This window comes from Balaenoptera acutorostrata, chromosome 1, assembly GCF_949987535.1.
Source record: "Balaenoptera acutorostrata chromosome 1, mBalAcu1.1, whole genome shotgun sequence".
Taxonomy (NCBI): Eukaryota; Metazoa; Chordata; class Mammalia; order Artiodactyla; family Balaenopteridae; genus Balaenoptera; species Balaenoptera acutorostrata.
Window position 1 is genome coordinate 149,786,935 of NC_080064.1, and position 15,346 is coordinate 149,802,280.

Genomic DNA, 15,346 nt, shown 5'->3' on the forward strand with positions numbered 1-15,346 from the left:
GTCCCCACAGTTCAAGACCCCCAAATTTAAAGCCTTTACAAAGTTTGGTCCAATACTGCAAACACTGTCCAGAAGGAAACAGAATTCACACAGTGGTTGACCCTCCCGCGTGACAACACATTCAAATGTAGAGATAAAGCCACTTACTTTTTCAACAAAGGACATTTTTTCCATTTTTGTCAATTCAAGCGCTTTCTCCAGATCCTTGGAAGAATTCTGCAGAGCTTCTAAGGCGTCCTGCAAAGTGTCATTTTTGGATTGCAGCACTTGGGTCTTCTGCTCCAATTCCACCATCAGATTTTCCAGTTTTGTTCTTTGCTCCTCCCAAAGTTGCTGTTCTCCTTCCATCTGGGACAGTTTAGAGACCAGCTGCTCTTGGTCTTGAATATGATTTTTTAGTATCCTGATTTCTTCATCCTTTTTCTCTAGTTTCTGTTTGCCATCTTCTACTTCTTGAATGAGGCCATTCACAGAAGACTGCAAAAGCATGTAATTACTTTTGGCCTCATCAAGGCCCTGTAGCAGTTGAGCCTTCTCATGTTCAAGGGAATCTACCTGACTACTCAGGCTCTGTTCTTCCACCTTCCAGGTCTCCTGGTCATCACACAAGGCTGCTACTTCCTCACTTAGCTCTTTCAGTTGTGTTTGCAGTATCTCCACCACAGCTTTAGATTCTTCTTTCATCTGTTCTTTTTCTTGCTCTTTTTCTTGCAGTAGATTTTCAAATGAAGAGTTTAATGTTTCTAATTCAGACACTCGACCTTGCTCTTTTTGTAATTCTTTTGTCAGATCTTCTTTTTCTGACCTTGTATTGACAAGATCTAACTCCAAAGCTCTCAGATTTTGGGCCATCTCCTCTATTTTTGCTTTCAGGGTCTCTACCTCTGCTTTGGACTTCTCAGCCTCAAGAATCACATGCTCTTGTTTTTTTCCTGATACCTCTAGTTCTCTTTCAAGGTTCTCAACTGTGTCCTTAAGCAAAGCTGCCTGATGCTCACTTTCCTTCAGTTTTTCTAAGATATGGAGCTGCTTCCTTTCATTAGTATCTAGGTGGACTTTCAGCTTTCCAATGTTATTTCTCAGCTGATGTACTTCCTGCACTGGGGAGTCCAGACTCTGTTCTTCCACCTTCCAGGTCTCCTGCTCATCACACAAGGCTGCTACTTCCTCACTTAGCTCTTTCAATTGTGTTTGCAGTATCTCCACCACAGCTTTAGATTCTTCTTTCATCTGTATTTTCTCTCGCTCCTTTTCTTCTAATACATTTTTCAATGAAGAGAGTAACGTGTGTAATTCAGACACCTGACCTTGTTTTTCTTGTAGTTGTTTCACCAGATTTTCTTTTTCGGACCGTATGGTGACAAGGTCTAAATCTAAAGCTTTCAGGCTTTCAGTCATCAATTCTATTTGTGTTTTTAGGGTCTCCACCTCTGCCTTGGAATTCTCAGCATCAAGAATCACCAGCTCTTGGTTTTCTTCTGCCATATGCAATTCCCTTTCCAGGGTCTCAACTTTATCCTGAAGCGAGTCGTTCCTACGCTCGCTTTCTTTCAGTTTCTCTGAGACGTGGAGCTGCTTCTTTTCATCGGCCTCGATGCGGACCCTAAGTTTCTCAATGCCTTTTCTCAGCTGGTGCACTTCCTCCTGCGTTGAGCTCAGCCTCACCGCGACCTCGCCTTTCTCCGTCAGTGCAGCCTCCAAGGCCTTGGCGACGGTCAGCTTTTCATGCTCCAATTCACTCAGTTTCGTCTGCAGGCTCTCGGATTCCCTTACGAGCGATTCTGTTTCTTTATTCAGTTGTCTGATTTGGTTTTCCAGCTCACTTCTTACCAAAGACAGTGCCTGAGAGTCCTTTTCCAAACTCTGCAGCTGCTCTTGGAGATGTAGACACTCATCTTGATGAGATTCGAGCTCTCGTATTTTCTCCTTCATCTTTTCGGACATCTGATCCAGCTCTTGATTTTCTTTTGACAAAGTATCTAATTCTCCACGAAGCTGGTCTCTCTCACTTGTGACCACCAAGAGTTCTTCCTCAAGACAGGTTATAAATTCCTGCTTATTTTCATTGTCTTTTTCTAAAAACAGCTTCTCTGTTTGAACTACCTCTAAGTTGGCTTCCGCAGAGAGGGCCTGATGCTCTGTGCTACCTCTCTCAGCTTTCATCCTCTGCAGCTCATTTTCCACACTGAGACATCTCTCTCTCCAGTTGTCGATCACCTTGGCTACCTCATCTTCAATACCTTCATGTGACAATTTATCTGTGCCCATTTCTAAGTTAGAAGTGAGGCCTCCCGAACTTTCTACTCTCTGGTTATCACGAGAAAAGGATTCCAATTTTTCACTGAAATCTGATTTTTCTTTCTTAAGTTCCTCAACTATTTTTTCCAATTCTATACATGCTTCAATCTTGGTAGTTAGTTGTACTTCCTGTAAATTGAGTTTTGAGTCTAACTCTTTGATTTCATTTAGCAAGCTTTCAACTTTTTGGTCACGTTCCTTTATGCCATGAAGTAATCTCAAATTCTCATTTGATGTCTCTTTTACCTGCAGTTGGAGATTCTGAATGGTTACCTGATTCTCCAGAAAATCCATAGGTACCAAAGCATCAGGACCGGAAAGTGACAATTCGGAAATGCATTCTGAACAGCCCTGGGTTGTGTCTTCCACTGGGGTCCCATGACTGGTTTCTGGGGACTGCTCCCTGGACCATTCTCCTATAAGTTTGATTGCACTCGTCTTAGTTATTTTCTCCATCTCTAGACTGAGGTCCTGCTGAACATCTTTTTCACAAATCTGATGAATCTCATGCTTTGGTGTCCTCTCTTTAGTTTCTGAAGTATATTCTTCCGATTCTCTTATGTCACAGCTATCGTTTCCACCCCGAATGGCCTGTAGTTGTAAGATATAATGAGAAGCACTTTATTTTTCAAGAAGAATCAAAATAGAATAAATCAGCTGAATTATAGTATTATTTTTGAGAAACTGCCTACTTGCTTCTGCTAAACACATCTCTTCAAAGGGCATTCTTCCCACCAAATTCACCTCTCTCCGTCCAAATATTCAACACAATTAAACAAACATTCAGTAAGTGTTCTCTATGGGCAAGGTACTGGGTATTTATCATGAAGACAAACCCTTCAGGGTCAGTTACGTGATCATCTAAATTGTGATGTAGTTACATTTCAAAATTTTTTCCTTGCTAGCAATATGCTAGGTAACCTAAATATGAAATTTTCTTTGGGATTATCAAATAAGAGGCTAACAAATTCCACATAAAATGGTCAGCATTTATGATATTCTTCGACAAGAGAAGGCAGTAGGGTTTAATGACCAGATTCCCAGCCCAAGGACTTAATCACAGATCCAGCACTTACTATATTCTTGGATAAATCACATGTTTGAACCTCACTTTCTCTTCTCTGTAAAACAGGGATCTGCTACTTTGACTACAACTGCTGTCACCTCTCACCTGCCCTCCCTACCTTACAGAGGTAGGGGGAGGGAATTAAGTGAGACTCATTGTCTGTATGCCATTATTAGTTTAGCTGGTAGACTAGAAAAGAGAAAGTTATAAGTAACTGAACAATTTCATATTCTATAAAGAAAGAAATGTCTCTTTGAATGACTGATATCAAATCATAGATTTGATATCCAAATTTGTATCCAAGCAAATTGTCAGAAAAGTATTAGAAATACATAATAAATTCCAATATTTAGGTTCATGAGTATAACTGTAACGTTAAAAACAGTCTGAAAAGGGCAAGAGAGGTTAAAATTCATATCACCTTACCATTCCTAAGTTCCAACTTGATATTTAATGTGCTTTATTAACTCACAAAGAGTGAAAACACACAGACGTCCTGAAGAACATGCTCTGACTGTGTAACATGATTTTCTCTAGGAGTCTTTAAAAAACATCTTTAGTAATGTCCAATATAATAGTGTTTAAAGATAATCATGATAGAAATGTACTCCCCAAATAAAGTTGTCTCACTTTCCTAAAGTTCTGGTTTATTTTTTCAAAACTTTGTTATATTTTGTTCTTATGTCCTTGAACCCTAAAAATATTTTAGTTTAGATTTAATGTCGATGTCAATTCAACAAACATTGATTATGTGCCTACTAGGCACTCGATTAGAGAAATAGCATGTCAATCCCACATACTTACATCCTCTATGTCGGTGCCAAGCAGAGACCGAGAGCTTAAGTCCAGACCTTGAAGCTGGAGTCGCGCTACTTCGAGCTCAAGTGTAAGGTGTTCCGTGTGTTTCTTTTCTGCCGCCAACTTGGACTCCATCTCTGCTGTCACACTTGTCAACTTCTGCTGCCACTGTTCATTTTCTGACAAATACTGCTTCCTGAGACAGTCAAGCTCTTCCCTTGAAGAACTTAGTAACCGTTCGAGTTCTTCGATTTCCTTATTTTTCGTAATCCCTTGACTTTCAATTTTCTCTTCTAGCTTCTTGAAAGACTGCAGGTACATCTGACAGACGGTCTCAAGTTCTTCAATGCTCCTCACCGGGGCAGAGGGGATTTCTTTCTCAGTCAGATTCTCCTCCTCCAGACTACTGCAAGAGACCTCCTCTACACTGGACTGGTTTGCCAAAACAGTCCTGTCTAAAGTATTCAAAAGGGATGTTTCTCCCATATGCTCTAAAAGATCTTTGTAAAAAGAGGATTCTATTGCATTACCAGGGCTGTCAGTCACACCAGAGAGTGACAAGGACAGTAAATGCTTCTCCCCGGGTTCTGGCATCACCTCCTTTACCAAGTCGCCTTGAGAGTTTCTCAGACTCGTGGACAAGACTGAATTTTCAGCCTTTAATGTGTCGATGTAGGACTGTAGCTCTGACATCTTAGAGCTCATCTGACAGTGCTGATCATGTAAAATTTTGTGTTCACTCTGTAAAGATGAGAATTTCTCCTGTAATTCAGCAAAGTGCATGTGAACTTCTTTGTTTGACACTGTCAAGTGCTCATAGGAATTACTGTCATCCAAAGGATTTAAGGACACAGACGTCTGCTCATCTTGCTGTTCACCAAATTCACTTTCTGGCGTTTCTTTCACTAACTCACCTTGGAGAAGTCCATTTTCGTCATTTAATATTTTAACTTCATTTACTAGTTTCCCTACCTCTTCTGCCATTTTGCTAGTTGCTGTGACACATTCTGATCTTGAGTCGTTCAGCTCAGATATGAGTTCAAGCTTTTCCACCTGCAACGCCTCACACATCTTCTCTAACTCGTCCAGCTTGTTCATTGCCGTCTGTAGAGAGCACTGCAGGTGGGCATTGTCCTGCTGACTGGTTGACAACTCGTGAAGCACAGAAATATATTTTTCCTCTGGATCTATTTCAAAGTTTCCAAGGCCGCTAATATCTTGTGACTGAGTGCCTTGTTGCACATCTCCAGTTTCTAATTCTCCTCTAATTTGTAATTCGTGCTGTAGGTACTCCTCCTTCTCACTCTCCTGAAGTTTTAATTCCATGTTTCTCACTTTAGTTTCTACTTGTGCCAGTTGCGCATTATAAGTGTCTAGAGAAGCATCTTTAACTTCAAGGTCCATCGGAAGTTGAACGTGACATGTATTTATCTTCCTCTCTGCTACTTTCACAGAGTCTTGAATTGGTTCCAATTCTAGATGCTGATGCTCATGTTTCGTCTTCATTAATTCCATCAGGTGCTCCTTCTCTTGTAATAAGGCATTAACTTCCTGTTGCATTTTACTTTGTTCTTCCTTTAAAGTCATGATTTCTTGCTTTAAACCGTCAGCCTCCCTCTCGGAATTGCTTTGGATATCTGTAATCTCAGATCTCAGGGCTTGCTGCACTGTCTCCAACTCTAGTATTAAACTCTGGTTTCTTTCTTCAGCTAATGCTAATTGCGATACAAATGCTTGGTGTTCCCTTGCAAATGTTTCCTTTAGCTGTCCCAGTTCATTTTTTCTATCTTCACAAACACTCGTGCATTCATTCAGCAAGCATTCTAATTGAGAGTTCTTTTCCTGCTCTGCTTTATATTTTTCACTAAGATCCTGAAATGCATTTCCTGTTTCTTCACATCTTTGGAGTAAAGTAAGTCTTTCTTGTTTGTACTGGTTAGATAGCTCTGAAATGCTTTTGTCTCTTTCATCTATACAGTTTGAAAAACTCTGAGTTTCTTGGAGCAGGTTCATCTTCTCTTGGGTTAAGGTTGCATTAATTTCCTTGAGAGTCCCATTCTCTTGGGTCAGCTCTTCAATGTCCTTTTTATCAAGAGAAATGATGGAACTCATTTCCTTTTTCTCCAAGCTCAGAGTTTCAGACAAAAGTTGTAGCTCCTTTAGAGATTCCTGAAGTAAATCGTTGCTCTTTTTTAATTCTTGAATCTCTGCCTGCTCAGTTTCTAATTTTTCATTCAAAAGTTGCAACTCTCTTTCCTTGCTCTCCAAGGCAACTAAAGTTTCAACAACAACATTCTGATGAACAGAAGTGTCTTCTTGTAACTTACTAATTCGTTGACTTGTTTCAGCCACAAAACTTTGATGCATCTGTTCTGCTTTCATGAGATTTGCTTCAATTTCTCCTTTGATTTGCACCAATTCTTCACACTGCTTTTGCAGATCTGAGTTCATCTGCTTTTGAGACTCTAATGAAAATTCAAGAGAAATGACTCTGTTTTGTAACATGGATGAGCTTTTTGGACTTTGGTCTGTTTCTAAATGGCATTTGCTCCTTTCTGAAGGCACACTTTCTTGTTCTTCAGTTATATTTGCAAAGGAATTATTCACTGCAGACTGCTGTTCAAATGCCAAAAGACTTCTCTGATGAGACTCATTTGTCACCACAGAGGAATCTCTGGATTTTAGCAGATCCCTGAGGCTCTCAGATTCAGCATGCAAGTCTTGGTAACGCTGGTCTTTGTCCATTATTTCACTTGAGAGTAACTGAAGCTTATCTTCTAGATCTTCAACTTGCCCGGTAAGCTGAGAAATTTTCAAACACATATTTTCTATTTCCTTCTCATGTTTCTGATCTGAGAACTCGGCTTTCTGTTGTAGTTCTCCATAAGCTTGCTTCTGTGTCTCTGCCTCTGCAGTCTTGCTGTCTATCACATTGTGAAGGTTCCTGATCTCGACGTTTAGATTTTCTCTTTCCATCTCCAATGTTCTTACCCTTTCATTGTATTCGTGACTTTTTATTTGTTGTGTCTTAAGACAGGTTTCCAAGTGATTAATTTTACTCTGCAAGCTTTCCTTTTCTGATTCCATCTGATTTAAAAGTTGTTCATTTTCACTTTTCCAGCGAGAAAACAGAGTTTTCTCTTCTTTCAATTCTTCATATTCTTTCTTCTTTAATTCCAAAGCACTCAATAAAGCTTCGGACTCTCTCTCTGTTTTGCTTAACTTTTCATTCAGTTGTTCAATGTGATGTTCCCTTTTCTTCAAAAGGTCTTGAGAACAATCTCGCTGCTTTTCCAGATCAGCCAAGGCAAGCTTCAGTTTCTCTAAAGTCAAGGAATTCTCTTGCTGATTTATTTTTTCTTGAAGATCTCTTAACATGGTTTCCTGAGAAGTATTCTTAGCTATTAAAAAAGAAATTTTTTTAAGTTGTCATGGTTTTAATAAATATTTACTCTACAAGAATTCTAAACTCTAAAAAAAAAAAATCCAAACAAACTAACAGCTTCTCAAGTCCTGTAAAAACTGGCATTATTGCCTGCATACCTCCTTGAAAGTAGATCACCTGATAATTATCTAAGCTTATATAAAGACAATGAGAAAATGGTCCTTTCAGGATGGCAGTACATTTGTTTGTCTTCTTTCTCAGCAGCTTAATAAAGTGTTGTTGTATAAAATACCAAGGGATTATTTTCCTAAGCACATGAAACTTTCTTTTATTCTTTTTCCTTATATGTGTTTATGTATATGCATACTTTTGCCCTTTGGAAATACTTATTCAAGGAGAGAAAAGTGTGACAAGAGCAGCACTAAAATGGAAATATCTCAGGAATACTATGGAGTATTCTGGATTTCTCAGAAAAGTAAATAACTTCTTTGCCATTTTAGCCAAAAAATCCATAGGATCAGGCATAAGTACTAGAGTATAAAGTGCTACAGGGAATTATACTCAATATTTTGTAATAACTTATAAGGGGAAAAAATCTGAAAAAGGATATATATGTGTGTGTGTGTGTGTGTGTGTGTGTGTATAAAAAACACAATCACTGTGCTGTACACCTGAAACTGACATGTAAATCAACTATACTTCAACTAATATATATATATATTAATAATATATGGTGCTATATATCAGTAACTCTCGAGGCCTACGTGTGACTATCACTGAGAAGCAATATCCCCCCACATCCCAGCCCCTCAGAGTGAGGGTGGTGCCTGTGAAGATGAGAATCATCAGGAAGACATCACAAACTCCATTACCACCTGTCCTCTGCCTAAAAACTCCCCTCTGCCCACCGGCCCCTCCTAGTTGAGAATAACCACACTGCTTTCATTCAACAATGATGGGAAGGCTTCCCAAGTATGTTGAGGAAGAATAAAAGTTGAGAATCTCAATAGTAGATGAAAAAGGTAGCAGGTATTATAAACTCAGATGTAACTAGAAATCATTCCTATTTTTAGCCCCCTAATCTCAGGCTACATACTGAGAGTGGAAGGCTGGTGGAGGCAGCACCACAGGGGATATCAATCCACTTTGCGTGTGAGGACCTCAAACAATGATACTGATGACCAACACTGAAAAACGCCCTAACCCTTTCTTTTCCTATAGTTTTCTTTCAAAAAAGCTGAAGATTGACATTTCTACCTCCTGCCGTGGAAAAATTGAAAGCTGTCTTAGGGAGACTGGAATTTAAAAAGAAAACAGTCACAGAGAAGTGTGACACCCATTCCACAAGTCAAGTTAAAAGAAATCCAAGATGTGCAAATACCTCAGGGGAGAACATAAATCTAAGTAAAGACTCAAGGCACATATACATAAATGTGAAACAAACGGTGGATTCATTTGGTGTATACAGCGTCATTCTATGGCTATACAGAGAGTAAGGAAATAAAATCATTCAGACAAGTAAGCCATCCCAAAACAATGGTCACTAAGGGCTGGGAAAACATGCATTTAACATAGGATTTTCCATTATAAGGGAAATGGTGATGGGTAAGAAGATGCGCCGTCTGGATGTAACTAACAGACACACTTGAGACACAAAATAGCACTCTGGGGCGAGAGACAGCCCCGACAATTTACTTTTGTGTGGAAAATATTTACCCTTCTGGTTTCAAAGTGCTGAAAACCAGGCATCTGGGGACTCAGTGTGTTCCAATAAAAAAAAAAAAAGTCCAACTATCACTCTGGAAACGAAAAAGTGGAAAAGCAAAAACTTTTTCCACATCAACTGCAGGCATCTCTCTGGGAGAAGATATGGAAAAATTCAAAGAAGCTTCTAATGATATCCATCCTCCTTCGTGGGAACATTAGCCTAGAGAAAGAACTCAAAAACGCTACGTTTACTCACCCCTCATTTCTTCTGCAAAGTTCTGGCTCTGACTCAAACGCTGCTTGGCCTTCTTCAGTTCTTCCTCCAGGTGGCAGACTTCTCTGGCCTTTTGCTCAGACTGACTCTTAAGGAGGCTGTTTTCCCTCTTCATTTCCTAAAGCACAGGTTTAGTTAGTTATCACCCAAGCAGATGCTCAAGGAGCTTAGGACTTCTGCATTGGTGACGGTCCCTAATGGGACTGTGTGTGTATCTCACTAGGGGAGGAATCACACTTTCCCTTTGAGCAATGAAGTTCCATAGTTTTACTTCAATAAAATGATTTTATAAATAGAAGTCAAAAGCACAAAACCCAAAACGGATGATAATCTTTTTACTTCAAGAAATATATTTTTTGAACTTTCTGGATGTCCCTATGGTTGTGAAAGTGTTCGTTCATAAAGGAAAACCCTATTTACAAGCTCCCCAAAGACACAAATCCTCCAAGTTCCCATCACACCTGAATGATCAAATGTATCTTTGCAAAGTTCTGAGGTGCTATCGAACCAAAAAATTCACGTGACAAATTTTGATGTTTCGTTGTAAAACCATCTTGAGGTTCACCGTTATGGGAATGTCTTTATGAGTAAAATTACCTTTAATAAATGTTTATTAAGAAAGTCTGCAATGTAAAGATGTTGGAATGGGCATTGTGAAAGATGCAGCTACAGACTAAGAGAGTCTCTGCCCCCAGGACCAGGTACCCGCCAGTGGGGGAAGATGTAATACCAATCACGTAATACACACCAAGGTGCACTACATCCTCAAGAGAGAGGAAGTGTGCTATGGGAAATCAGAGGGCTGGAGCATGGAAGAATTAATTCTAGGTGGAGGAATCTGAGATTTCACAGGGAAAACAGGTCCTTTGGGTACCTGATTAAATGAAGGACCCATGCATCAACGTGCCATAGAGTAGCAGAGACACACATGCAGCCCCATTCTATTTGCTAGGGGGACCTGTCTACTTTTCTGAGTCTTAAAGTGAAGCAATATTTGCATGCCGAATAAAAATGCTTCTTATTAACCATATGACTTGCATAATAAATATTATAAATCCTCTATCCATATTCCTCAACCTGCTGTTCAACCTTCAATGATATTACAGCTCAGCTGATAAGTATTTCAACCTATGTTATATGCCACCCTCTGGACCGCTGGGAATTGGCATATATCATTACAAACTGACAGAATCAAGCAACTGCCATCCTTGGTGGGGGCGGTGGGATTCATAAGCCTGACTTTAAAACACACACACACACACACACACACTCTTAAAAAATATCCCTCTGAAAAGCTGAAAAGTAGGGGAAATTTTTGAATCTTAAAGAAACAATTAAGACCCATCCTCCAAAACTCTACGGCACTGTTGGAAAACAGATGGCCCTGGCAATTCAGTGCTGGAAGCCTGCCTTCAATTATCAGTCTGGTTACTACCAGCAGATGGGTACCAACATAGCAAAGCCAAATTCAAGAAGAGGGAGAATCTGGCTGGTAGAAAGCACTTGAAAACTTGCTGGCAGCTGCTGTATTCATGTATATATGTTCATTTCATCATCAAAATAAGACAGAGTCCGTTACAGTTATACTTCTGTCTCCTTTGTCCTGATCCTACCTCCTTTCCATGAGCTCAACTGACAAGCTATCAAATTAAGAGATCAACCAGAACTAAAAGCCCGCTCCAACTCGCCTCAAGACTGACGTTCATACCAGCCACTGTGAAATTCTGCAAAGAATGATCACGAAAGTGCAATGATGTTACTGACTTATACTAGCATCATTCAACTAGAGAATCTATAATCGCTTGTTTGCTCTTCAGGCTCCAAATAATCACCACTCAAATGAGATCACAGATGTGAAAGGAAAAATACCTGAACGCACTTTAACAAGGGTAATGGAGCATTATCAGTAGTGTTTCCTCCTAAAATTTAACAGCAGCTAGATGTGTGTGATCAATGCTAAGATCAGCTAAATGAGCTCAACATAAGAGAGTAACTAGAATGTAACCATCTGAATTGACTTAGCATTTTTATTTTGCAACTTATATTTTTTACCCTAAAAAATATCATCAAGTCAAATGGCACCTACATCTAGAGGCGTGACGAGAAAGCTGACCAGACACTGTATACAAAGCTGGGTGCATCCCAGTAGGAGGAAGGAAGGTGAAAAGGAGGAGAAGAGGTGGGGAGGGACCCCAGGAGGGAGGGTGCAACTTATGTTTATGTGTCTGTTCATCTCTATCCATCTCTGTGTATAACTGGAGACATTTAAATGAATACTAAGCTCAATGAAAAGATTAACATGTCTTTGTCTATTCTGGCAGTAGTTCCATAAATACTTGTTTCAAATGAAGAAATGTTCAGCCAATCCTGGGACCCAGCAGGCTTATCATGCTATGGCTATGGCCAACCCAAGAATTTTAAAAAGCCAGAATTTAGAAAATGAACACCTGAAAATGGAGCTGTAGGCTGCCACCCATCAGCAATTAGTTTTCTGCACAGCTTACAGCCATTTAAGATTTGACTGGGTAGCTCATTGCCAACGATGCGTTAAGCATACAAGGATATATTCTCCTAGGCATCTCTTGCAACCTCATGTGATTTGCAGAGTTGGGCACTAGTCTGGAAAAACAACAAAAAACCCTATAACCACAAGCCAGCCTTAGAGCTTAGCGAGCAATTCCACCCAGATCAACTTTGGTTTAGGAACAGCCAGGGAAGCATCATTTCCTAGGACCAGACAAAACAAATTTCAGTTACTGTGTGGCATTTCGTGATCCCATCCATGAATGAAGCTTAATACGTCCCCTGCTGGGTGAAGTCTATATGGTGAACCAGGGATGGATGCAAAGGATGTGTTTTTCCCCTTCCACCTCATCATTCTTGCCTGCCAGACCAGGCCCCTTAGGGGGACCCCGTTGTAATACAGGTCCCCACGCTCGGGAAGGTCCCCAAGCAAGTGTTCCCTCATCTAGGCTGTCAAATGATGGTATATGATTGCCTAACCCCAATGCTGTGGGGTTGGCGCTGGATGCTGGATGAGCAGCTTATCTAAACCTTCCATTCACTTTGATACTAAATGCTAACTTTACCCTGTATTGGGCCATTAAATCACATTTCCACTACTGATAATTTCTCACTGTGAGCAGCATATTAGTTTGCTAACATGGACAAGGAAAATTTCAGTACAACTGTCTCATTTTTTCGGCATCCAAAACCTATAAGCCTGATAAACTTGTTTGTACTTATAATTAGATACAGAAAGACACCCAGTGCGATAAGACTAGAATAGGCTGTAATTTTATATGTGAAAAATCTCAAATGCCCTTTCCTTTGCCCATCCTTTCTGTACCTATGGGTGACAGCAAACAGTGGTAGCATCAAAAAGTTACAACAGTTGTGAAGACCAAAGAGCCCTTATGTGCTGGGCACGGGTCTAAACATTTGACATACAATATTTAATTTAATCATTAATGCAGCTCTGAAAAGGGAGGGTTAGTATTAGTCCCCATATGCAGATGAGGAAAGTCAGACTCAGAAATGGTAATCATTGTCCCAAGGTCACACAGCAGGGAGGTGGCAGAAAAGTGATGCAATTTCAGATCTCGCTCATTTTAAAGCCACCAAAATTTTACCTCTAAGTTATACCACCAGTCTAACTGGGTAAATTGCTTTTCTGATTCCAATACCAATTCAAACTGCAAGAGCCAGCTAAACCCTTTGAAATCTTGATATCATCCTCAAAAGAAGGCACACACACACAAACGTACATTAAAGACAAATGCTAAATGAATTCCCTGGCCCTGAGCTACGCACCTCCAATGACTGCCCTCACTGGACACAGAAATCAATGAAATATTAAGTGCAACATGACGGGCATTTAGCTAGAGTTCATGGTGGACAGCTGCACAGGTGACAAACCAGGCCCTGCAGGGATGCATGAGTCTTCAGAAACACCTGCAAGAAATGTCCAGCCCACTACGGAGGCTTGGCCAAGCAAACCGTTTGCAAAGTGTTTGGACCCTCTTAACCAGTCGATCGATTTTACAAAATGTTTCCACCAGGCAGCCAGTGGAGTCGCGGGAGAGTTCCTGGCTGAAAGGGAAGCTCACAGAGGGAAGAGTTCAGTGCCAGTCTGCCTATGGAAGTGTTAGCAGAAGCATCTGTTGGTTGGTCCCCACTGGCCAAAAGGCGAACATTTGTTTTGCTGAAACAAACGCTTTCATTTAAAAACGTTTGCTGATGAAACCATCATCTGATATGAAGTTTTCTTCCACTTGAGTTTCTGGGGCTGTGGCCTCCTCTCTCCAGCAGTATTACCCCTCTGAGGCCATAGCTGCTTTAACAACCTCTTCTTTGCTACTGACGGACGTTCTGATTTTATAACCATAATACACCCTTTGAAACTGAGGGGATAAATATATTTAGACTTGCCTCACCTGGATAAACCACTTCTTTACAGAGAACTTAAAAAACAAACAAACAAACAAAAAAACCGTACAATCTAAAAAGTAATTGCAAAATAGTTAAAAGATTAGTGAAAACAAATTCTTTCCTGCGACATTTGATGGAAAAGAAACCTCTACTGTTCTGCTGTGCTTTTTCATAAAATAACAAAGCAGATTTATGACTCTATTCATATTGTTTCAGTCTATTAACTGTCCCTAAATGGTTCTTAATTAAGCCCTTTAAAATAAACTCCAAGCAACTAAATATATTCAGAGAGAAGCAAATAAAGTAAGTACGAGGACCTCCCTGGTGGCACAGTGGTTAAGAATCCGCCTGCCAATGCAGGGGACATGGGTTTGAGCCCTGGTCCAGGAAGATCCCACATGCTGCAGAGCAACCAAGCCCATGTGCCACAACTACTGAGCCTGCACTCTAGAGCCCACGGGCCACAACTACTGAGCCTGTGTGCCACAACTACTGAAGCCTGTGTGCCTAGAGCCCATGCTCCGCAACAAGAGAAGCCACCACAATGAGAAGCCCGAGCAACACGATGAAGAGTAGCCCCTGCTCGCCACAACTAGAGAAAACCCATGCGCAGCAACGAAGACCCAACACAGCCAAAAATAAATAAATAAATAAATAAAGTAAGTAAGTACAGATAAAATCCTATCGGTAGAAGCAACATCAGGGTACGCCTTGTAATCCGTGCCATTGGGAAACCTCATCCACCATTTTGTATCGTTACCATGACTCTCCAAAGACACCATCACGGGAATTCACTGGTGGTCCAGTGGTTAAGACTCTGCGCTTCCACTGCAGGAGGCGCGGGTTCGATCCCTGGTGGGGGAACTAAGATCCCGTATACCATGCGGCGTGGCCAAAGAAAAAAAAAAAAACCCAGCAAAGACACCATCTCCCATGCCTGCGCACACTCAACATGAAAGTAAATGTTGACTGCTGAAGCCAGAGTAATACAATTTATAGTTACTTGATGCTTTTATAACAATATTAAATCTAGAAACTCTTTATCTGTAAAAAAATTTTATATTTAAGTCTATCACTTTGCACAAGGTTTTTAATATTTGATGACTCAAAAGCCAACCCTTGGAAAAGGGATTTAAATTATACCTCCCATCACCAGTTTTGTTTCTTTCCATTTAGAAAATCCCTTGCTTTCTTCCATCCTTCCACCTCACAGGTGGTCTAAAACAATCTTAAAAAAAAACAAAAGAGTAGTACATGGTCTTAATATAAGTCATGCTTTCCTATAATTGCTAGATGCATATTAGTAAGTTATATCAGAATAGAAAGTGAAAAAAAAACAAACACATGTTCTATGTCATAGATTATATACAAAACACTTCGTAATATA

General features: G+C 40.2%; 1 protein-coding gene across 1 annotated transcript in view; it reads right to left on the reverse strand.

The window, feature by feature from the left end:
- Positions 1–15,346, reverse strand: part of CENPF (centromere protein F) — a 62,125-nt gene that overhangs the window by 18,571 nt on the left and 28,208 nt on the right. The window contains exons 11-13 of the mRNA XM_007175575.3: positions 9,511–9,646; positions 4,169–7,563; positions 148–2,889 (exon numbers count right to left, since the gene is read on the reverse strand). Coding sequence (XP_007175637.2) covers positions 148–2,889; positions 4,169–7,563; positions 9,511–9,646 — 6,273 coding nt within the window. The remainder of the gene's footprint in view (positions 1–147; positions 2,890–4,168; positions 7,564–9,510; positions 9,647–15,346) is intronic.